Source organism: Dermacentor andersoni, chromosome 4 (genome assembly GCF_023375885.2).
Source record: "Dermacentor andersoni chromosome 4, qqDerAnde1_hic_scaffold, whole genome shotgun sequence".
Lineage (NCBI taxonomy): Eukaryota > Metazoa > Arthropoda > Arachnida > Ixodida > Ixodidae > Dermacentor > Dermacentor andersoni.
Window position 1 is genome coordinate 106,682,109 of NC_092817.1, and position 23,171 is coordinate 106,705,279.

Here is a 23,171-nt window from a genome sequence, read left to right on the forward strand (position 1 = left end):
TTATGAATGACTAGTCTTTAAAATTGTCACGTGACGTTCCCTCCCAATCATTTTTCTTCCATATGCACAATGTACTGCAAAACATCTGAGCCGTCACGCTGTAGGGACAGCCATTAAAGGAACCAACATTGAGGAGAAATGCATCTTCAATGTTACACGAGCTACGAGAAAAATCACACATCTGTTTGGCTTTTCGGTAACTTAATCAATCAATCAATCAATCAAATCTTTATTTCCAAATCTTTATTTCCTTAGGCGAAAAGCGGTAATAACACCACTTGAAAATACCTAAAGGCCCACATACATGACAGCGGTATTACGATTCATACGTTCAAAAAACAAGTTTACAGTAATCAAGTAAAAAATGCAGTTCAAAAAAAAATTTAAGAAGAGGTTGTGAAAATACAACAACGGAACAATAGAACAAATAATGTCAATATATAAGTACACTCCAGAACAGTTGTACATTATAGTTGAAATATTCAATGTTCACGTGAACACACATCATAAAATGACGAAAATAAACGTGTTACAAGGAATAATGAAACATACTTGATCATGTTCGGGCAGTACAAAAGACATTAGAGAAGAGTTAGAAAAAATTACGTCACGTCACTTAGCGTTACGTCGGTGCTACTTCCAGTCAGCGCCTGTGCATGCCAGTCGCCGTTTCGGCCACGTCGTTGTAGAGGGCCCAGACAGTCATGGTGGTTCCGTTTGTGGACCCACGCAGAGTTATCACGTCTATCTCGGGGGCTACCGGAAAGTCCTCGAGGCGGAAGCTTTCGTCCGCGCCGGTCGGCTTCTCCGAGCTTCTGTTCCTGGTGTGAGTTTCGAACGAGGATCCGAAGAGCAGCAGGCATAGCACGAACACTGCGGCCGTCGTCAAGAAGAGCAAGACGACGAACTGGCAGATCACGCGGACAGCCTCTCCTGGCTCCGCCGGTGCTTCGCCGACGGACTTGAGGTAGCCGTCCAGGACCATCACTGAGTTTTCGAGCGACATCAGTGGGACGGTCCCGGTTTGCACACTTTGTTGCGGTAGCGGCGTCCACAGCGAACTGCGGCGACACGTTTGCTGCAGGTGGACAGCGGTTTCTCCGACAGGCACCCTCTCCGGTACTGTTTGAAACGTAAAACTTATTGCCAGATTTACTTTACATACGCGTCTAAATATTTTGCTCTCGGAATGCGACAAAAATATCTAGAGGTCCCAACCTATACAGCCGGTAAGAATGCATACGTTCTGCAAAAAAAAAAAAAAAATTCCGTGCTCTTCCGTGCACTCTGTGATTCTAGAAGGATGACCAGCGAAGCTGTGAATGTGGGCCCCTTACTGGAGAACTGCACCTCCGCGCGGGCCAGCCCGGTATTGCACAATCTGCGGGATCGGCCAGCGTGTAGGTAGTGCTTAACACCTGCTTCACCTCCACCGTGGGTCGGCCCGGTATTGCACTACTTTCGGTATCGACCGAAGTACGGGGAGTGCTTAACGCCTGCTTGACCTCCGCCGCGGGTCGACCCGGTGTTGCACTATCTTAGGGATCAGCCCACGTGTCAAGGATATTTAGTCTATTCCACGGAGACTAGATCCGCCAGAACCTAGCCATAAACAGCTTAGCTGTAAAAGCACGAAAAAGATGTGTCGATTCCACTAGCCCTACACCGCCTCACTAAGAGTCTTGAGCACAAGGGTCTGGAGGCACGTGTTTTACTAAACACTAAGCTCGCAGCCAAAGAGGGTGGGCTACGAATCTCTTAGGCTAATAACATGCAGCACAACATCGTTTAATAAAGTTAAGCACTACCTTGATTTCAAATAGAGGTTCTGGGCGAAGAAAGCGTTGGATGTAAGGGGATACGTTGTTTGTATGACAAAGGAATGTTCCGTCTTATCGCTTCTGCTTGCCGGCACACCAGCAAACGTGGACCATGGTCAGCCTTTCGCCACATACGCGTTTACCAAAGAGGGGAGGTTACAGGGCCAGGTAAAAAATACTAATATGTACCATATGTATGCCCTATTCTGAGGCGACAAAAGAGAACTTCAGATCGTCGTGACTTTCTTAATGATGGCCAATTCCCTACAACTGGTTTACTAGATGGAGCTTATTCAACGTTTGCTCATCCCACGAGTGTTGCCAATAGCTCCTCAGTGTTTTGCGTAGGAATGGCTTAAAGTCTGTGGCAGGAACTGGTATGGACAGATTTCTAGGTTTTGTTGCTATTGAAGTTGTCTTTTTATCTGCGAGCTCGTCACCCTCTATACACCTGTGCCCAGGCACCCAACACATTACAACCTGTTGGTTGGATGAATACGCTTTGCAGAGTAATAAATGTAGGTCGTTGATTACAGGATTATTGTGTTTTCGTAGCGATTGTAAAGTTTTGACGACACTTAAGGAATCTGTGAATATAATGTCCTTTGGTAGCTTTGCTTTCTTAATGTGTTTAGCGGCCGACAGTAGTGCATAAGGCTCTGCCGTTAAGATGGTGGTTTCAGGGTGTAGAACAACGGATTCGAAAAATTATAGGCCGACAGCCACGTAAGAGATGCCGGCTTGCGACATTGAAGCATTTGTGTAGAACTCTGGGCAGTTGTGCTTCGACTGAAGCTCCAGAAAATGCTTCTGTATGTGTTCATCTGGAACGTGTTTTGCTACCTCAATAAACAATGTGTCACACTGAACAAGTTGCCATTGCCATGGTGGCAACAGGTTCACAGGAGCCGTCAGACAATGTTCGAGGAAATTAACACCTATGTCCTCAACTAGTTTTCTGACCCCTATTGAAGAAAGCTCCCTCACTGAGGGATGATTACGGAATAGCGCAGCAGATGTCATATCGTTAACTGATGAGTAGCAAGGGTGTTGAGGGTTAGACTGCACCTTGAGCAAATATGTGAAACTTCTGTATGTTCTCTGTAGGTTAAGGGACCACTCATTCGATTCAACGTATAGACTCTGAATAGGGCTTGTTCTGAAGGCGCCTGTGGCCAGACGGATACCCAGATGGTGGACGGGATCCAGCATCTTTAGCGCGATCGGCGCGGCAGAGTGATATACCACGGCACCATAGTCCAAACATGATCGAACACGGTTTGTAGAGTTTCAATAGGCACTTCCTATCACTTCCCTATGTCGCGTTAGAGATAATTTTCAATAAGTTCGTTGTTTTTAGGCATTTCGCCTTGACATATTTGATGTGTGCTATGAACGTCAATTTTGCATCAAGCATGATACCTAAAAACTTGTGCTCCTTGTTCGTGGCTATTCGTTGCCCATGTAGTACGACAGTGGAATTTGAAACCAGCCCTCTCTTTCTTGAGAAAACAATACAGCCACTTTTCTCGGTGTTAAGCTTGAATCCGTATGCTTCTGCCCACTTAGACACTTTGTTTAGGCCTTGTTGTACCTGTCGTTCACAAACAACGAGGCTAAAAGATTTGAAGCCTAATTGTACATCGTCTACGTAGAAAGAATACATTATTGCTGGAGGTTGCGATGCACGGAGCGAGGTCATCTTAACAATGAAGAGCGTGCAGCTGAGCACACCTCCTTAATTGAGGTGCACCAGTTTCTTGTGTAAATGGACTGATATAGTGCTTATTCTAACTCAGAAAGTACGGTTGGACCTGTACCTTTCTATAGTTTTCAGCATATTTCCTCGAATGCCCATGTGCGACAGATCTCGTAATATACCATACCGCCATGTCGTGTCGTACGCTTTTGCCATACCGAGGAATATAGACAAGAAGTACTGTTTTTGTACAAACGCATCGCGGTCCGATGTTTGCTTCGATGCGCACGAGACGGTCGATTGTAGATCGTCTTCCCTAAAGCTACATTGAAATGGGTCAAGCATTTTGTTATGAGAGGACGGTTAGTCATTTTCTCAAAAAAGCTTACAGAGGCAGCTCGTAAGCGTTATAGGACGGTAGCTGGTCAGCAATGAAGTATTATTACCGTGCTTCAAAACTGGGATGACAATAGCTACTTTCCATTTAGATGGGATACCCAGCAGCTCAGGTAGTATTGAAAAGTGCTGAGTATTGTGTTTTGCGTGTCGGAGTGCAGGGGCTTTATCACATCGTACATAATTCTATCGGGATCCGGTGCAGAGCTCTGACATGCTACCAAGAAAGCTTTAAGTTCGGCAATGTTAAAACGACGGCTATGAGGATTGTTTGGGCTACATTTCCGGTTCAGTGGCCTGTGTTTTTCTATGGCTTTATGTCTCAGAAAGTTATCCGAATAGTGAGTAGAGCTAAACACGCGCTCGAAGTGTTCACCAAAAGCGTCAACCTGGTCGTCCACCTTGTTTCTTTCTTTATCCACCAGGAGCAATGGATGAATTTGCTGTTCCTTAAGCTTCCTTAGCCCGTTCCATACTATTGCTTTCTGTGTATATGAATTAATGCCGGACAAGAACCTCTCCAAGCTGGACCTTCTAGCTTGCGGTCGCGAGATCGCCTTTATTGTGATTTAACGTTCTTAAATTCGATCAAATTTTCTGCAGTTAGGGATCGGCGAAGTATGCCCCACGCTTTATTTTGTTTTTTCCGCGCGTCCTTGCACTCGTCGTTCCACCACGGAACTAGTCTTTTGGATGATCTACCGCTTGATTGCGGGAGGAATTTCTTTGCTGCCTCGATGATAAAAGCGGCATTATACGCTACCGCATCATCAATACTAAAATTGGTGAGAAAATGCCGGGATAGGTAAGTCGTCTCCTTAAAACGATCCCAGTCGGCGGAAGCTAGCTTCCACTGAGGCGCACGTGGAGGACATTCATGTTGTTGAATTAAGTTTACAGAGAAGTGGTGACTTCCGTAAGGAACTTTAATAACGTTCCACTCTAAGTGAGGGAGCTAAGCCAATCGATAGGTCTATAGAAGAATAAGAATTGCGCAACATATTGTAATAAGTAGCTTCGTTTTTACTGAACAGGCATGCAGCGGTGTTTACTAAGAAGTTCTCTATGAATCGGCTTCTCGCGTTGCATCGTGACTTCCCCCACATCGTGCTTGGAGCGTTAAAATCTCCCACGAGTACGTAAGGCTCTGGAAGCTGATCACTAAAGTTATAAAGCTCCGTTTTTTCGAGATGGCGATTTGGGGGCATATAAATGAAACACACGGTTACCAATTTACTGAAAAGAATGGCCCGAACTGACACTGCCTCAAGGGGCGTCTGTAGGGCCACATGTTGACAGGCTACATGTCGTCGGCAACTATTGCTACACCACCGGACAGCGCAGCAACGTCGTCTCGGTCTTTCAGGAAAATGGCGTGTTGCCGGAGAAAGTTTGCTTGTGTAGATTTTAGATGTGTTTCCTGCAGACACAGCAACTTTGGATTATGTTTGTGCGGGAGTTCTGTAATGTCGTCGAGGTTATGAAGAAGTCCTCAAACATTCCATTGTAGTATTTGGGTCTCCATGATGTCAAAAAACGTTCGTGCCGTGTGTTTAAGAAACGAATATTAAGCTCACGGGCCCTTTCCAGGTGCCGTGACACGATATTTTTCTTTTTTGAAGCGGTCCAGAGAATCCCTCCGCTCCTTAGGCGCTAGAGGCGCCACTTGGCTGGAAATTGTGTCCAGCGCTTCTTCCGCGGCGCTGGGCACCCGCTCTTGGGAACGGTTTGTTCGCCTTAAGGGCCTCCCCTCAGGAGACGAAACCATGAAACCAGGAGACGAAACCACCAGCCCTGAGGTCGATGGCCCCTTTTGGGCCGGCAGCATAGCGCGGGCTGCAGCCACCAAGGGGGCGGACGGCTTTGCTGTCTGCTCACTACGCGTGGGCCGGATAGCTGCCGGAAGCCGTTGTGAGGCTGTTCTTTGGTAGGTAAGACACCCGCCTCCGTGCTTCCTTGAACGATAGGTACTCTTTTACCTTAATTGTCACGATTTCTTTCTCTGTTTTCCAGGATGGGCAGGACCGCCAGTGTGCGGCATGCTCCCCGTCACAGTTAACACAGCGTAGAACGTTTTCACAGGATTCAGCTGGGTGCTCGTGTGCACGGCATTTAAGACAGGTCAGTCGGCCTCGGCAATTCTGCGAACTGTGGCCGAGTCTTTGGCATTTGAAACAGCGGAGAGAGTTGGGGATCTACAGCCTTACTCGGAATGTAATGTAATCTGCCTCGATGGTTTCTGGCAGCACGCTGGAACCGAATGTGAGAATTATGTGCTTCGTGTCGATTTCTTTCCTATCACGCCTCATTTTGATACGTTTTACGTTGATACCATTTTGTTCTTTTCATTCTTCCAGAAGTTCAGTCTCGCTCAGCTCCATCAAATCATCATAGAAAATCACACCGCGGATGGTGTTCATGGTTCGGTCTGGGCTCATTGAAACAGGTATGTCCCCGAAAGACACTAGGTTACGTAGTATTTCGTGCTGCTTTTTGTCAAGAAGTTCCAAGAGGAGGTCGTCACATGCCAGTCTCAATGCGTTATATCCTGGACCATTAATTACTGTTGGACATTTAGAGACGAGGAAAGGTGAGATCATTCTAGTTCTCTTTCTTGATTTCTCAGAGTGAATTACCTGATAGCGGGGGTAGTTCTCAGTGCTTCGACCAAGTAATTTAAATAGTTCTTCGGTGCGCCCTATTTTCTGAGGGCAATCAGGTAGTGGGGGAAGGAACTAGCCATAGGTAAACGGAAGCTTTCGGCAGCAACGCGAGCCAACCACCGTGGAGCCTAAATAGGTCCTGCAAACGTCAGCTGTACATTACCACTATAACCAAATATGACATAACCTAGGTTGGCTATTCACACTGTCAACCATTGTTGTTGTTGGAAGTTGTTCTTTCGAAGATGCCGGCGTACGCTGTGAAAGCGTACTGCTGCCAGAGTAAATGAGTTCAAAAAATCGCTGAGGTGTTGTTAATGTTGTAGACTGTCACACGTATGGCTCCTTCCCATCCCAGTACATATAAATACCCAAGAAAGTGGACGGGAAACGGCGCCGCGGTAGATCAATTGGTAGAGCATCGCACGCGAAATGCGAAGGTTGTGGGTTCGGTTCCCACCTGCGGCAAGTTGTTTTTTCATCCACTTTAATATCCGTTAACTTATCGTTTCTTTATTTCATTTATTAAGCACAAGTAATTTCCCCTTGTTGTCCTTGATGTCAGTGTTTGTTGGCTTCTTATGATATGACTAATAAAAATCGGGCCCCTCGGTTAACCCCCTTTCTTCTCGTTGAAAGTAAGAGAGGAAGACGAAGATTGGAGAAGAGAACAGGAAAAGGCAATTACCGTTTTCCCCTGGGTGGGTCAGTCCGGGGGTGTCGTCTACGTGAAGCCGAGGCCAAAGAGGTGTGTTGCCTACGCCGAGGGGCCGCAAAGGTCCAAACACCCGGCTTCGACTCAACCCCTGGGATTCCCTTTTCCCCGGATACGGCTAAGCCGTGCATGGTTAGACGCGGGATGGTCCAACCCTCGTAAGTTCGGGTACGTGGTGTCGCAACACACCAAACGCCTGCTGACGCAGACCCCCCTGCGGGGCTATACCAAACTATGAATAATGCGCAAAAATTAACGAAGACGAATAATTTGCAGACTGCAACTTACAATGTAAATGATCTCTGAACCAAAATCTATTACAATTCCGAGTGCACAACAATAACCCTAAATAATATTAATGAGTATTGTTTTTATAACCTTTTCTGAAATGAAGTAATAGGGCAACAATTATGTCATTACTAAGACTACATATACTCCATTATATTATTTCTGAGTATTACAAAGTACGACGAAATGCTGACCCATATAAGACTGGTTTGCGATGGTGCCGGCGTGTCGTGGTCTTGTCGAAGCCTCCGGCGCAGCGGGCTGACCTATTACGCTCGCGTACATCGACATCGGCGGTGTTCTGCTGGAGGGCTGAATAGGCGTCGCCGTGCCGGCGTGCTCCAGCGCCGGTTCTGGCGTGGGAGGCTGAAGCATGGCTGCATTGGGGGCGTCCTGCGGCAGCGACCTGCTCGGTTCCGCCACCGTGGGAGGCGGATATGCGAGGCCAGGCGGCGCTTGTACACCGGTCTCCTGCTGTGCTGCGATGGCGACGCTCCGAGCCGCCCTCGGCTGCTGCTGCTGCCGAGGTACCCCAACGATGGAGCGAAACCAGGACGAGGCGCGGTCCTTCAAGCTGGCGGCCATCTTCTTCTGCTACTTCACTTCTTTCTCCTCAGAGAAGTTACATGCCTCATAGCCTCAGAGATCGGGCCGCGCGCACTGTAGCGCGCGCCGCCCAATCTCGGAAGCCACGTCTGTGCCATTCAGTTTTCTACAAAAAATTGCAACTTTCGCTTAGAGCATACAGGATCGGCAATTATGGCGATTGGATTGGATTGGAAAAACTTTAATAGAAGTCCTGCAGGACGCACGTCAGCGCGCAGTGGGCGTCTCCCACGCAGGGACCGACAGGGAGTACCTGGCGGCCGCTGCGCGAGCCTGCTGGACGGCCCATTGCTGATCTTCTAGGAGCGGACTTCGTATCGTCCTCTCCCACTTGTCGGAGGTAGAGTCGGGCGGAGCGTTTCTGCACTCCCAGAGCACGTGTGCGAGTGTCGCCGTGACCCCGCACGAGGGGCACGCATTGTCTGGGTAGACGTCCGGGTAGATGATGTGTAAGGTGGCGGGGTTCGGATAGGTATCTGTCTGTAATAAGCGTAGCGTAAGCGCCTGTGGCCTGTTTAGTTTGGGGTGCGGGGGCGGAAAGAGACGTCGTCCCAAGTAAAAGTGTTTGGTTATTTCATTGTAGGTTACTGGGGCGTCCCTGTTCGCCTCCAACTCATCGAGACGTGGTTGCCCGGGGGTGACGGCGCGGTCGGTAAGCGCGCGCGCAGCGTCGTGGGCTGTCTCGTTGAGGTTGGGCGGGGCGCCCGGGATCCGACCCAGGTGGGCGGGAAACCAGACGACGGTGTGGTGTTTGAGGGTGCTTGGATCAGCGCCGCGGAGAATGCGTAACGCCTTGACGGAGACGACTCCTCTCTCGAACGCTTTGATGGCCGGTCTCGAGTCGCTGAATATTGTCGTTCGCTTATCGTCGAGCATTGCCAGGGCTATGGCCACTTGCTCCGCCACCTCGGGATCACGTGTGCGTACCGTTGCGGCGTTTAAAGTCCGTTGCGAGGACGAGACGGCTACCGCGGCGTAGGCTCGGTTGCACCGGTAGGCGGCGGCGTCCACGAAAGCGACGTCGTCGGCTTTCTCGTTTATTCGTTTGAGGAACGCGGTGGCCCGGGCTAGGCGCCTGCCTCGATTGTGTTCCGGATGGACGTTTCGCGGAATGGGTGCGATTGTGATCAGGTCGCGGAGCTCGCGGGGAACCGGCGTAAGCTCCGGGGGATCCTGGGTGTTCGGTGGAAAGTACCCCAGTTCGCGCAAGATGTGACGGCCAGTCTTCGTCATCGTCAGGCGTATCATCTGCGCTCTCTCCTGAGCCTCAGCGATCTCTTCGAGGGTATTGTGCACACCGAGCTCGAGGAGTCGAAACGTCGGCGTCGTGATCGGGAGCCCAAGGGCCCGCTTCACTGCCTTTCGTATGAGTACATTGAGCTTGTCAGGCTCCGATTGTTTCCACTTATGCATTGCTGCGACGTAGGTGAAGTGGCATAGGACGAACGCGTGTACGAGACGCAGCAGATTGTCTTCTTTGAGGCCGTGGTGACGGTTGGCCACCCTGCGTACAAGTCGTATTGCGTTGTCCGTCTTTGTCGTCAGCTTGTGGACCGTTTGGATGTTTGATCCGCCCGCCTCGATAATCATTCCCAGTACTCGGATGGAATCGACCCTGGGGATTGGGCGACCGTCTCTGGTGCGGATAGTGATGTTGCGCTCGGTCGGTGGTTTCCATCCCTTAGGCCTTTTGCCTTGTCGTTTTGGGCTGTACAACAACAGCTCCGATTTGGCGGAGGAGCACTTGAGGCCCGTGTGGTCGAGGTAGGATTCGGCAGTTTCGATTGCCTCCTGCAGAGCGGATTCGATGAAGCCGTCCGACCCCGCGGAGCACCAGATGGTGATATCGTCCGCGTACACCGTATGGTTGAGGCCTTGTATCTTCGACAGGCGTTCGGAGAGCCCAATCATCACCAGGTTGAACAGCGTCGGCGAAAGGACGGAGCCCTGGGGGGTGCCACGCTGTCCGAGCTCGACTTCTTCCGACGTGAGGTCTCCGGCACGGAGCACGGCCTTGCGACAGGTTAGGAAGGAGCGGACGAACTCGTAGAACCGGCGCCCGAGCCCTAAGGTCGTGATCGCCTTTAGTATTGCCGAGTGCTGGATGTTATCGAAAGCCTTCTCCAGGTCAAGTCCGAGTATGGCGCGGGTGCCCCAAGTAGCCCCGGCGTCTATGATCTGGTGTTTCAGGAGAAGCATCGTATCCTGAGTAGAGAGCCCGGGTCGGAAGCCGATCATGTGGTGTGTGTAACAGTCCTGGTCTTCGAGATACCGGCCGGCTCTGTTGAGTACGACATGCTCGGCCACCTTACCCACGCACGACGTGAGCGAGATGGGGCGAAGGTTATCGAGGCCAGGCGCCTTGCCCGGTTTCGGAAGGAGGATCGTCTGGGCGAGTTTCCAGGCATCAGGTAACTCGCCCCGCCTCCACACCTCATTGATGGCGCCCGTGAGGTACACGACCGAGGGCTCGTATAAGTTCCGCAGGAGCTTGTTGGTTATGCCATCGGGGCCCGGGGCGGAACGGCCGTTTAGTTCGTGGAGAGCCCGGCGTATCTCTTCGATGGAAAACTCGGCGTCTAGGAGGCTGTTGTCAGTACCTGTGTAATCAGGATGTAGGGTCGGCGGGCCTGTGGGTATCGGCAGGTACTTATGCACAAGCGTCTTGACGATGTCATCCGGCGAAGTGGTGCCTTTGGCCTGGTGAAGGACTTTGGTGAGCGAGTGGCGCTGGTTCGTGCGGGTGTTGGTGTCGTCGAGCAGGTGTTTTAGGAGGTTCCACGTCTTCCCGTTGCGGACCTGTCCGTCGACGGAGTTACACACCTCGTCCCATTGCTGTTTGGATAGGGTGCTGCAATGTTCAATTATGGTCTGGTTCAGTTCTGCAATGCGTTTGCGGAGCTTGCGGTTGAGACGCTGGCTCTTCCATCGTGTCAGTAGAGACTGTTTGGCTTCGAGCAAATGGGCGAGGCGGCTGTCCATCTTCTCGGTTGGCATATCCGTGCTAAATGTTTTCGTGGCCTTAACGACGTCGGCCTTGAGCTGAGCCGTCCACGTCTCGAGGTTCGGGGCAGTGTCTGGAGGGAGTCGTGAGGCGCGGGTCTTGCGAAAGAGGTCCCAGTCAACCCACGTGTACGACTTGGGCTTCCTGACGATGCTGGGTAAGTGCACGGCTAGTATGAGATGGTCGCTGCCAAGATCCTCCGCAAGATTGGACCAGCGGGCATCGGCTGTGTTCTTCACGAAGCAGAGATCTGGAGTGGTGTCTCTGTGCGTAGATGTGCCGATACGAGTAGGGAACGTCTTGTCTGTCACTAGGGTGAGATCGAGCTCGTTCGCATGCTGCCACAGCGCGGTGCCCTTGGGGGTGTCATATACGTAACCCCAGGTGCGATGCGCAGCGTTGAAGTCGCCAGCTATCACGAGCGGGTTTGAGCCTGCAAGACGGATGGCTCTCTGGAAAAGGCGTCGGAAACGGTGACTCGTTTGTCTGGGGCTGCTGTACACGTTGAGTATGTACACACTTTGTCGGGACGCGTCGCTTGGGAGAATCTCCGTCATGACATTGTCCACCTCCGACGTGCCGAGGTCATGCGCGAGGCAGGTGAGCTTTTTAGAGACCAGCGTGGCGGTACTACGTCCTCCCGCGAGGCCTGGTAACCACTGGTAACCGGTGAACGTGGCGGTGTGTGTTAGAGTTTCTTGCAGTAGGATTACGTGGGGCTTGGCGTCGTGGCTGCGTAGGTATTGCTGCAGGGAGGCTTTCCGCGCAGTGAAACTCCTGCAGTTCCACTGCCAGATGCGGAACGCTTCATCTCGCCTGGCCATCTTGATGCTTTTGGGTGTCGGCCCGGGCGCTTGACGGGTGGAAGGGGGCCGCGTGTGTGGGTGGATTGGGCGTGGGGTGTTGTGGCGAGACTGGCTTAGCAGCGGCAATGGCGGGGGCTACGACGTTTTCGAGATAATGTTCTACTGTCCCCAACCGATTACCGTGGGCCGCGAGGGTTGACTGTACGCGGGCCATATTCTCTCCGAGAAAGCGGAGGCTCTCTTTAATTGCCGACAACGTACTTTTAATCTCTTCTAACTCGGGTTTCAGTTCTGGTAGGGCGCGAGCGACGGCGCGTTTCTTGGGCGCGCTCTCGCCGTCGGCGCTATCAGCGCTAACAGGTTGTGGCGGTGGTGACGGGGCTAGTGCCTTGGCTGCGTTTTCGGCGGCGGGCATAATGGCTATACCAATTGAATGATGGGCAGTACAGGGATTTGCCTAAACTTCAGCTTCATCTGCGTTCAAATGGCTTCGCGATTTTATAAATTGATCACTTAAAAAATGCGTTATAGACGCAACAATTTGCAATGATCATGCGTGTGCGCCGAAATTTAAGAGGATTACTGAAATGACATTTTTTACTCTTCTTGTGCTTCTTGTGGTATATAAAGGTCGCGGGGACCTCGAAACCTTAGTAACAGACTGCCATGTATCAGAGAACCCTAAGGAATTTAATAAAAGAGCTTCTTTATAGTCAGTTCTGTTACCTTGGAGGCCACTGTCTGGTGACCCCGCGACACATAAGGTGGTCACGTGGAAGTAGGACATCGCGACGTTTTGTCACTCGCTCCGGCTCGCGCACTATGCGGTGACACCGAACCTCACAACGAGCAACGAGACAACCGAGCGAGGTGGTGTAGGTGCCAAAACATCGCGATGTCCTGCTCCCATGTGACCGCCTTTTGGTCATGAGGTCACCACACAGCCACCTGCGGGGTTACATAACTGACTGTAGAAAAGCTACATTATTGAACTACTTAGGCCTCATCTTATTTTTAATAAATATGGTATTTGCAGCATTTCGTTCAAGCGCGGGGAATCGGTGCAGTGCATACAAAATAACGAGAACGTTGTGAAGCATTATTCTATACTGCACGAGAGACTGCACGAAAGTCAGAAAAGCATTATTGCAAATCTGAACTATAAAATAATATTAGATTCGAGGGGCCCTTTTTCTTGTTTCTTTTTGATTCAGCCATATGAAGACAAATGGCAACGAAGCCAGACAAAGCGCAGGGAAAATACCTGTCGTTTTAATTTAAGGCTAGAATTAATCAGGAAAAAGGACCTCGAAGTGCGCGAAAGGACAGCTTGTCCAGGTGGGAGTCACACCCGCATCTTCAGCATAACTCGTGCGATGTTCTACCAATTGATTTGAGCATTTAGTATGTGTACAAGAAAGTGGCCTTCGAAATAATCGCCGGTTATTTTTGCTATTTGCAGGCTTTCTTTATGTTGTACGCTTTCGACTGCAATGAAATCAACTCTGTTAAACACGTTCCAATATTTGGTGCCTCGTAATTTAGAGCTTCGTGTGACTGGCTATCACGGTTTAGTCTTAAACAATATAGCGGACATGTATTATTAGCCTGAGCATCGCTCAACAGACTTGTGGTCTCTGTTTTGCCTGTCGGATTGTGTGTCACGTGTGTTCCAGACATGGTAATAAAAATTGATGAAAATTGCTTGCTATCACCGCCGAATATGTTAATTTTTCCTTCTCCTGACCACAGGCAGGCATGTCACATATAGAGCCAAGCAATTTGCCTCTCGGCTACTTTTAGCTGTTCTTCATGTTTCTGATAGAGTAGTCACGGTATTTATTCAAATCTAAGCGGATGTTTAATACAAGGAAATATAATGTGGGTAATAAAACTATGCAGTCAGTTTAAGTTTAATGATGCTGTTCTACGAGACGACGTAACGATTCGGTTAGATAATTCGATGTGCAAGCTGCAAAAGTAAAATGCAGCGTAGGTACCGAGGGATCGGAGTTGAGTGTAAGTAAAAGCAGTTTTGCCTGGCATATGAAGTGGAGTTTTGTCTTAGTGGTGTTGCTTCAGCCCCTTGACTCTTGAGCTTACTTTGCTGTTTTTCGTGGATTTGTGACACCAGCTGTTCATAATTGCCACGTCGTAAACTTCTCAAGCTCTGGAGGGCTGCTTTCGAGTCACAAAATATTGCCCATTTGTTGGGCGGTTCTTTTTCAATGTATTCGACAGCAGCGCGAAGAGCGGCCAGTTCAGAGCCTGTAGATGTCGTTACGTGTGATGTCTTAAACTTGATGACGAAACCTGCCATTGCGCTTCTGAAAGAGGACATAATATCATATTTCAGTGGCTGCCGGGACATTGTGGCATCGTTGGTAATCACCTCGCCGATGACGCTGCCCGACGTGCCCAGGCTGGCTCACCGACACTCCTTATACCTTTATCCAGAGTCGACGCTGCAAGAGAGCTTCGCAGTCTCGCTCGTACAATCACGTTAGGTTGCTGGCATACACCTCAGAACTCTAAGTGTCGTTTACACAGCCTCGACCCATCACTGAAACTTACATTACCAGCGAACCTTCCACGACGCGACGCAACACTGCTGTGTCGGCTGTGGGTAGGAGTAGCATTCACCAACTCCTACAGCTATCGTATTGGAATGGCGGATTCACCAATGTGCGCTACGTGCAAGTGTGAAGAGACCATCAGTCACCTTCTGTGCCACTGTTCTCGCTTCGATAATCAACGCGAGACTCTCCAGTGTGCCTTAAATACACTGGATGACAGGCCATTTACGGAAGCGAAGATCTTGGCGGCCTGGCCTCATAGTTCATTGGCCCATAAAGCAGTTCGAGCGCTTTTTCGCTACCTGAGGGCAACAGACTTGAGTGCCAGACTGTAGACATCCTACACCTAAGTTCTCTCTCTCCCTCTTTCACTCCCCATTCCCCTCCCCACGTGTAGGGTAGCAAACTGGACTCAGTCTAGTTAACCTCCCTGCCTTTCTGTCTTCCCTTCTCTCTCTCTCTCTCTCTCTTGCTGTTTTTCAATTCATCATTGCTTGGTCATGCTTCACGCAGGAGTGACGAAAGCGCAGGGGCGAGCAACCATCATTCATTGCGGTCCGGAACTGCAGCCCGGAAACAGAAACAAACCAAGCGCCTACGTTGGCGGATTAGCGAACGATAGCATCCACACTCGTATAGAGCGTCATCGACAGCGTAACCTGACCCCTACTTCCCGGGTATGATAAAGCGCACGCACGCATAGATATCAGACACAGCTTATTGCGATTCGTCTATTCTCGGCGAAGGTAGTGTCAATGAAGAATTCTGGAAGACAAATCAAGGCACAGGGGCAGGTTTCTGAGAGATCAGACAACCCGCCTTCGTACGGTCGCGAAGCGAGTACATGGTAAGATTACAGACAAATAAAAATACTTTGCTAAGAGAGAGAGAGAAAGCTCTTTAGTGAAATACAGATAATTCTGCCGGCGTATAAAGTATAGGCGCCTATGCTGCACTGTATGGGGAAGGCGACTGGGGACATAAAAAGCATAGGAGGAGGAAAACGGCGAAAAAGGAAAGGAAATGAAAGAAATGCAAGAAATGTGGTCGTGGTAGTTACAAGTGAGACAAAAGTGATGGGTTTTCACGTAAACATGCTAGAGTTTGTCAATTAAGCCAATTTTGCAAGTATATGCATATAAAAATGATGTTTCAGATGTAATCAAGTGCAATATCAGAACGTTTACCTATGATTGTGTTTTGTAAACTTGAGTGACCAAACGGATTCCCACACAGCTTCAGGATGACCTCAATCGCGTAACGGTATAGTGCAACAAGAATAGCATGGTACACTAAACAGTAACAAGTGCGTTTACTTCAGCGTTACCAAATGGGTCTGTAAGATCACGAATCAACACATTTTAAACAATCACGTTGTTAGGAAAAAAGACACGTACACATATTTAGGGGTCATGTTTTTTGAAGATGGGACATGGACAGAGCAAATCAACAGTGTTTTTAACAGTGTTTTTAACAGGGCCTGGGGAGCCCTTGGCTTTCTGCAGCAAAACCGTGAAGCACATGACCAAAGAAATTAAACAGACCGCATATCAAGCCTATGTTAGACCTATACTGGAATATGCTTCCCCTGCATGGCATCCATTTCACAAGGCACAGTCGCGAGCAAAAGTTACGAGACCACGGCATCAGCAAAAAAATTGAAAAATATTCATGCACAGCTACGCGGTCTGGAATTGTTTTAATACATTGTATTAGGCAATCAAGCGCACGTAGGCGTGCGCTCTTGATTTTAGCGGGAATGCCCAGGCTGCGAAAAAAAAAAAAAAGAAAATTCGCGGCCCATTTGATCCTCACTTTTTCTCGCGTCTGTACATATTGATGTTTGGGAGCGTATTCAGTCGCTCGCAGCCAGAATCGTTCTGGGGAGGTAATACCAATTTGAAAGCACCTGGGGCATGAAGAGAGACCTTAAATGACGCTCTTTAAAGGATCGACGCCGTAATCTAAGGCTGAAACCTGGCGGTTGCTGCGTATGGCGCGGCCGCGTGGGCCCTGTGGAAAGCGATCAACAATGAGTACAGAGTCTACGTACACCTGGGGCTCACAGCTTCGTGTGCGCTGTGTTCTAGCCGCTTCGCGTTGAGGCGAGAGGCCGCACGAAAGCCAGTTCGCTCGCTGCTGCTGCCGCTGTTCCTCACAACAGCGTTTTCACAGCTAGTGTCCGCGCTCATTGAGCGAGAAGTGTTTATGTTTGGCTCAGCGCGCGTGACACCACGCTCGTTAATTTAGTTATTAAGCGAATGTTTGCGAGCTTATACGGCCGATAAGATTACTATCCTTACTTCGTATAGCTGCCTACTAATTTGATATCGCCATCAAAGGCTCCGCCTTTCGGGTGAAACTGCGACTTTTTTCCCTCTTGGGTAGTTACTCAAGGCAGGTTTCTTTCTTATGGCCGCCACCCATGAGATTGTCTCAACCTCTCTGACTTTACGTTTGACGTTCTTTGTTGCCATGTTGCTTATTATACCGGTCGCATACTTGCTGGTAAGCTTCCTACTTGTTTTCCTCCATTGTGGGTCAATGCGTTTCCTGTACAAATACCGGAATACTCTCGCGACCCATTCACTTTCTTTTATATTACTCAGTCGTTTTTCATAATCAATTTCACTGTGCACTTTCCTAACTTCAAAACTAGTCCAGCCCATACCACCCTGCACAGCTTCATTTGTAGTCTTCCCGTGAGCGCGCAATGTGAGGCCATCCACTGACCTTTGGTTGCCATCGAGCCGTAATTGTACCCCTGACTTCAAGCAAACAACCGCATTTCCATATGGAAATCGTAGAACCGTTACGCCTTTCCGCATACCCCGCAGCACCTCGTACCTATTGTATCGGCATGACGCTCTGTGTTTCATTATGGCCGTATTTATCTTCCCCTTTGCTGTTATTGTTTTTCTCTGTCTTTCCATATATTTATTGTCTTCGTTTATCCATATACCACAGTATTTATATTCTTTCACGCGAGATATTTCCTAGCCCTGTATTTATTTATTATGCTTTATTTTTTATTTACAATATTATCAGGGCTCCACTTCCTGTTCACTGTTTTCATTAAATACCATAAAACCTGATTTTTAACGCTAATTTTTAATCCTAGATTCATACATTCCTGTTTACAGATATTAACCAAACATTCCATATCACTTTGCTCGTTAGCAAGCAACACAATCTCCTCCGCATAATACAAGGCAGGAAGCCGCTGCTCTACTAAAAAAATTATGGGGTTTTACGTGCCCTGCTCTACTATTGTGCCCGCCTATTTGTATGTGAGATTAAACCCGATGTTGATTTCTTTTAGCGCTCTTTGCATCCTCTCCATGTAAAAGATAGACAGCAGTGGGGATAAAGGGCACCCCTGTCTCGGTCCCTTGGGGATATCAACTTTCTCCTTGCTCCTCAACCCTTCCCGTTCAATGCAAACGGTATTCTCTAGGTAAATGTCCCTGAAAAGCTGTATACAGCGTTCCACTTCCAGAATATCCCACGATATGTTGCGGTCTGCGTTGCCGTACGCTTCGGTAATGTCTGAAGTTTAAAGCCGGCTCCCTTCGCCTCCGCTCGTTTCCGCAGATGCGTACGGATGCGCGGAGGCGCGCGCCATCTTGTGGCGTTAAGGAACCCCGCGGCACGCGCGGTGAGCGTGCTCTGCGCTACGATTGGTGGGACTATTCGGCCAGGCCGCGGCAACGGTCACGAAACCCGGCAAGGTTCGCAAACAAAAGCTGCGCTTTTAACATTGCTAACTGCAAGGAATTATTAAATTGAATGGCATCAACAAAAAAATATTAGTGGCGGCTACATCTACTCGACTGCGAACAATGTGCACTTGGTTATCTTCGCGTAGAATCGCCAGTCTTCTTTAAGAACGCGATGCATATGATAGCTGGGACACACCTGCATAGTCACGATATTCTCTAATTAGTTAGTGAGACAAGTTACTCATACATAATTGTTTAGCTAGTTCAGTAAGTTAGTAATTATTGGTTAGTTAGTAAGTTATATATGCTTAGATGTATTAGTTAGCTAGGTAATTAGCTTAGCTGGTGAATAATTCAGTTAGCTTAGATAGTTTAGTTAATTCGTTAGGTAGCTTTGTTACTTTAGTTAGTTACTTATGTTTGTTAATTAGATTAGTTGTTTAAGTTTGCTATTTATAGTTCAAATTACGGGGCTTTACGTGCCAAAACCACTTTCCGATTATGAGGCACGCCGTAGTGGAGGACTCTGGAAATTTCGACCACCTGGGGTTCTTTATATAACGTGCACCTAAATCCAAGTACACGGGTGTTTTCGCATTTCGCCCCCATCGAAATGCGGCCGCCGAGGCCGGGATTCGATCCCGCGACCTCGTGCTCAGCAGCCCAACACCATAGCCACTGAGCAACCACGGCGGGTGCTATTTATAGTTATATACACGTATTCGGATAGAAGATTTCCTATTTAGTCATATAGTTGAATTTTCAGTTTGGTTAGTTAATTAGTTGTTTTCGTTCGTTGGACTAGTTATTAGAGAGGTAACTAGTTCAATTGGTTCGGTTACTGTAGTTTGTTAGGTTAGTTATTACTTAGTTAAGGTATTTATTATTGAACTTAAATAATTATTTGGCTGTTACAATTAGCTCAGTTAGCTATTAGATATATAATTAGTTTAAATATTAGGTTTAGTTAGCTAATGTAGTTAGATTAGTTAGTAAGCTGGTTATTTCATAATTATTTTACTTAATTAATCCTTTGCTTAGCTATTAATAGTTAGAGTTGGTTGGATCAGTTGTTTAGTTAGGTTAGCCAAGTTATATCATATAGTTTAAGTATTTATGTTCAGTATTACTGAGTTCATTAGTCTAGCTGGTTTAGTTAGCTTAGTTCGTTATTGCTTATGCAATTCGTTTAGCTAATTGGTAAGTTTAACCTTTTAAATAGTTCAGTTAGGTTAGTTAGGCGCCCTTGCAACATGACCGACACGCAGGCACGTAACAAATGTTAGGGATTGTCGCTATCACGAGCATGCTGTCATATACACGGAGAGAGATGTACCACGCAAAAACTGAAACGCGAGCGGCTAAACGCATCAACGCTGGCCAGCTATGCGTAACTATATAAAATTACAACGTGCAATTTCTCTGTAGCCGGTTTCTAACGATGATCCCAAGTGTAGTTTTTGGGTTATGGACCAGGCCTCTGTTGCAAATGCAGGTGAACCTGGAAATGAAACGAAGTGCTGTTGTTTCGGAAGTGTTCGCGTTATAATCTTCGAACACTGTAGAGAAACGTGGTGGCGATTTGCAAATTGTGCCGACAATATTCGCGACGAAATCAATGGCCGTCGACCCTCTCGCGAAAGCGGGCGTACGCATACATGCCTGTGAAGCCTATTGGACGTCTGTTCCGATGCCCTTCTATACTTGGGCCAGCGCCGCGGCCCGTCCACTGCGGGCACTGTATGAAGGGCTCACATAGCGTTACCTTGGAGTTTCGAAACGAGAAGAAAAGTATAATAGCCGCCAATAGAGACGTCGCGAGCCCGCGAGGCATCGTAGATCCGCGTTCCCGATAATGCAACGCACTCGGGCGTGTCAACGGCGCTGCCACCAAGGTTCCTGGCGTGATGGTGCGCCGTTCTTCTGAACGGATGCAGGTGGCATGGCGTGAAAGACAGTACCGAGTTCAATTCAGGTACCGATGTTTTATGTCATGGAGGAAGAGTTAGGAGGGAGCATCGCGCAATGCGATTGAAGCCAAGAGTGGCGTCCAAACACGTGGTGAAAACCTCAGAGCACGGAGGATACATCAGAGCGCGCGGTAGGGTTTAGTACTTCCGGTTGATTTTTTTCGATGCCATTCGCATGGAGCATGGCACGCAGGAAGGAAAAAATGACAACCATTCCACTCTGTGAAGATGGAATGGCAGCGAAAGCACTTTGCTTTTCGTTTGAGAGCTTTGAATGTCGTCAGCTTTCGTTGCCATTCCATCTTCAGAGAGTGGAATGGTGGTCATTTGTTTGAAGTGTCTGATGATGGAAGTTGATGTGTTTGAATGGATGATATAGTAAAGACAGTGGTTGATGTTCGATTGAGACTCTTTATTTTGTCAGGGTAGTCACGATTGCATTATGATCACTCTGATACACACACTCAGTGGTTCGACTGCCACCCTAGAGAGGTTCTTGGCTAGAATCAAGTCAATGCACGTCCGATGATCTGTGGTAGGTATCATGGGGTTCGAGTATCATTGCCTTGGGAGCTATGCAAAGGGGGGAAGGCAGCTGGGGAGGATCAGGTAACGGCAGATGTGTGGAAGGATGGTGGGTAGATTGTTCTAGAAAAACTGGCCACCCTGTATACGCAATGCCCCATGACTTCGAGCGTACCGGAATCTTGGAAAAACGCTAACATAATCCTAACATTGTAGGGTGTCCGGGAATTCAACATCGACATGCCGGACGTCTAGTTTATCCTGTTGACAGTCATTTTATTTTCAACAAGGTTCCGGGCTCCGGCTGCGTTTCAGCCTCCGGCTGTCATCCCCCGGCCCCGACGTCTATGCGGACTTACGGGCAGCCGTCCTTGCTCACTACGTCACCTTGAGCGCTCACTCTCAATAGCTTTCGCCATTTGACCCATCGCGCCATTCCACGTCTTGGCCCACGTCGCCGGCACCTACCCTTGCCGATCGTCAGCGCACGCGCCGGCCCTAGCATCAAACCTCTAGAGTCTCCTTCTCAGCTCAAAGGCAGCTGCGCGTCGACTCTAATGAATTCACTGGGCCAAACGCGAGCGCTTTTAGCTGCTCTACGGCCCGTCGCTCTCCTTCCTTGGACGTTTACGTAAGCTGTCCGCTTTCCCTTCGGAGACATGTACCTCACTCATCACCGATTCAGAGGTTCTCCCACCGGCTCCACTAGGCGCAGCTTTCACTCTTGCAGGCACAGCGACGCCACAAGAACAAAACAACCTTCGCGATCCTTTCAGCGACCACCGCTACCCTGGTGCTATCGACATTCGAGATTTCAGCGCAAGCAGCAGCAGGCGAGCATTCCGATGCTCTGTGCTCACACCTTTCGCAGATGCATGGCCCACCGAGGTCTTATAAGAGCAGCCCTGCCATCTGACTTTCTTCTACTCGAGCATCACTTCTACCTCTAAATCGTGAGTGACCAACACTTGCGGCATTTCCACGCAAGTCCCGAGCTGCCAGACGGTCTATTTTTGGAGCTCCGACTTGGACAGGCTCGGGCATCTACGAGAACTTGCGGCACGTCACGATTTCGCACTGAGGCGTCATTGTGCCTGCGCCTCGCTCACAACCTACGTTGCCGGTGTTGCCATAGTACACATCCCGGTCTGCGTTAACCCGATACTATACCAGCGACGACACCATCTGCGCACTTTGCCTGGACTCCTTTACTGGATGTTACCATTGGACTTTATTTCAATCGCGCTTCGCACTAGGAGAGGGCCCTGTAGCGCTGCGACTACCGCCTGCAAGGCCGGCGAAGAAGAAGAGGGCTCGCGTGCAGGTAGCGTGCAGGTGCAGGTAGATCATTTTTTCATATTCTGCCGCCGTTTTACTTCTTTAAGAAAAAAATATTCTAGAATCAAGATTTACGCAGCTTGGTTTAAGCTTTTCAATTATAAATATCCTTTCTCTAGGAGCCTCCTCTCTTGCAAAGTGCCACAGGGATATTTGCTCAACCGTGGAGGAATTTATAATTGCTACAAAGAGATTGTCTTGAATTCTTAAACATTTTATTTTTGTTCATTTCCTCCAGCTAGCTTTACCAATTTTAGTATTGAATAAAGATTGCCTAATTTCACCCAAACCTTGGCCAATCCCCCACAGTGGGTGTGCGCCATCGCATGAGGAATACCATACCATACCATACCATACCATACCATACCATACCATACCATACCATACCATACCATACCATGCAGGTAGTGCGAGAATAGAACACGCTAGCGCTCTCGGCCTGAGCGGCCGCTGTCGCGGCCGCTCCCGAGATCCCGCTGCACCATGGCTGGCTGGCCTAAATAAACCGTGGCTACGGCGCCAACCTCCTTCGCGCCGCCTCCCACAGTCTAATGCTCTCTTCGAACTTTTCAAACGAAGCTTGTATTGCCCCACTCGTGTCGGCGTCGGCGTTGCCGTGCCAAAAACTCAAGTCGCGCGAAAATAAAAAAATGCTTGTTGGGTTGCTGACGAACCACCGACCTCCGCGTTGCGAGACCACCACGCTAACCGATGCGACCACTGTCGTTCTTTTTTCTTTATTGCCGATTATTTCAAAAAAAAAAAAGTATCAATGATCAAAACATCAGCCAGCCACTGGCGGTTCATCATACGCGCCCTTTAAAGCGGGCTTTTATATGCACGAAGAACTAGACGCAGCGCAAGGCGCGAGACAGTCACAGGTGTCCCCACCCTCCGGAGGAAGGAAAGGGTGTGATCGCGTGTTCGCTCGCCTCGCGCCCGCCATCCCGCCATTTTGACGCTTTGCCGTGCTTCCTCACGGGTTGCAGAATCAAGCGCCTTTCTTTCTTTAGATCATCATCATCATCATCATCATCATCATC

General features: G+C 48.9%; 1 protein-coding gene across 1 annotated transcript; it reads right to left on the bottom strand.

Moving 5' to 3' along the window:
* Positions 1 to 640: 640 nt before the first annotated feature.
* On the bottom strand, positions 641 to 8,236 carry LOC129386373 (uncharacterized). The gene is made up of 2 exons (XM_055074224.2): positions 7,776 to 8,236; positions 641 to 1,122 (listed from the first exon to the last, which is right to left on the bottom strand). Exons 1-2 carry the CDS (start codon positions 8,164 to 8,166, stop codon positions 644 to 646), a joined length of 870 nt encoding a protein of 289 aa, XP_054930199.2. The 5' UTR covers positions 8,167 to 8,236; the 3' UTR covers positions 641 to 643.
* Positions 8,237 to 23,171: the final 14,935 nt, after the last annotated feature.

Excerpts from the sequence above, each read along its gene's own strand:
- LOC129386373 (XM_055074224.2), bottom strand. The coding sequence starts at position 8,166 with ATGGCCGCCAGCTTGAAGGACCGCGCCTCGTCCTGGTTTCGCTCCATC. Across the intron at positions 1,123-7,775 it reads CGCAAACCAGTCTTATATGG|TACCGGAGAGGGTGCCTGTC; the intron begins GTCAGCATTTCG and ends CGTTTCAAACAG.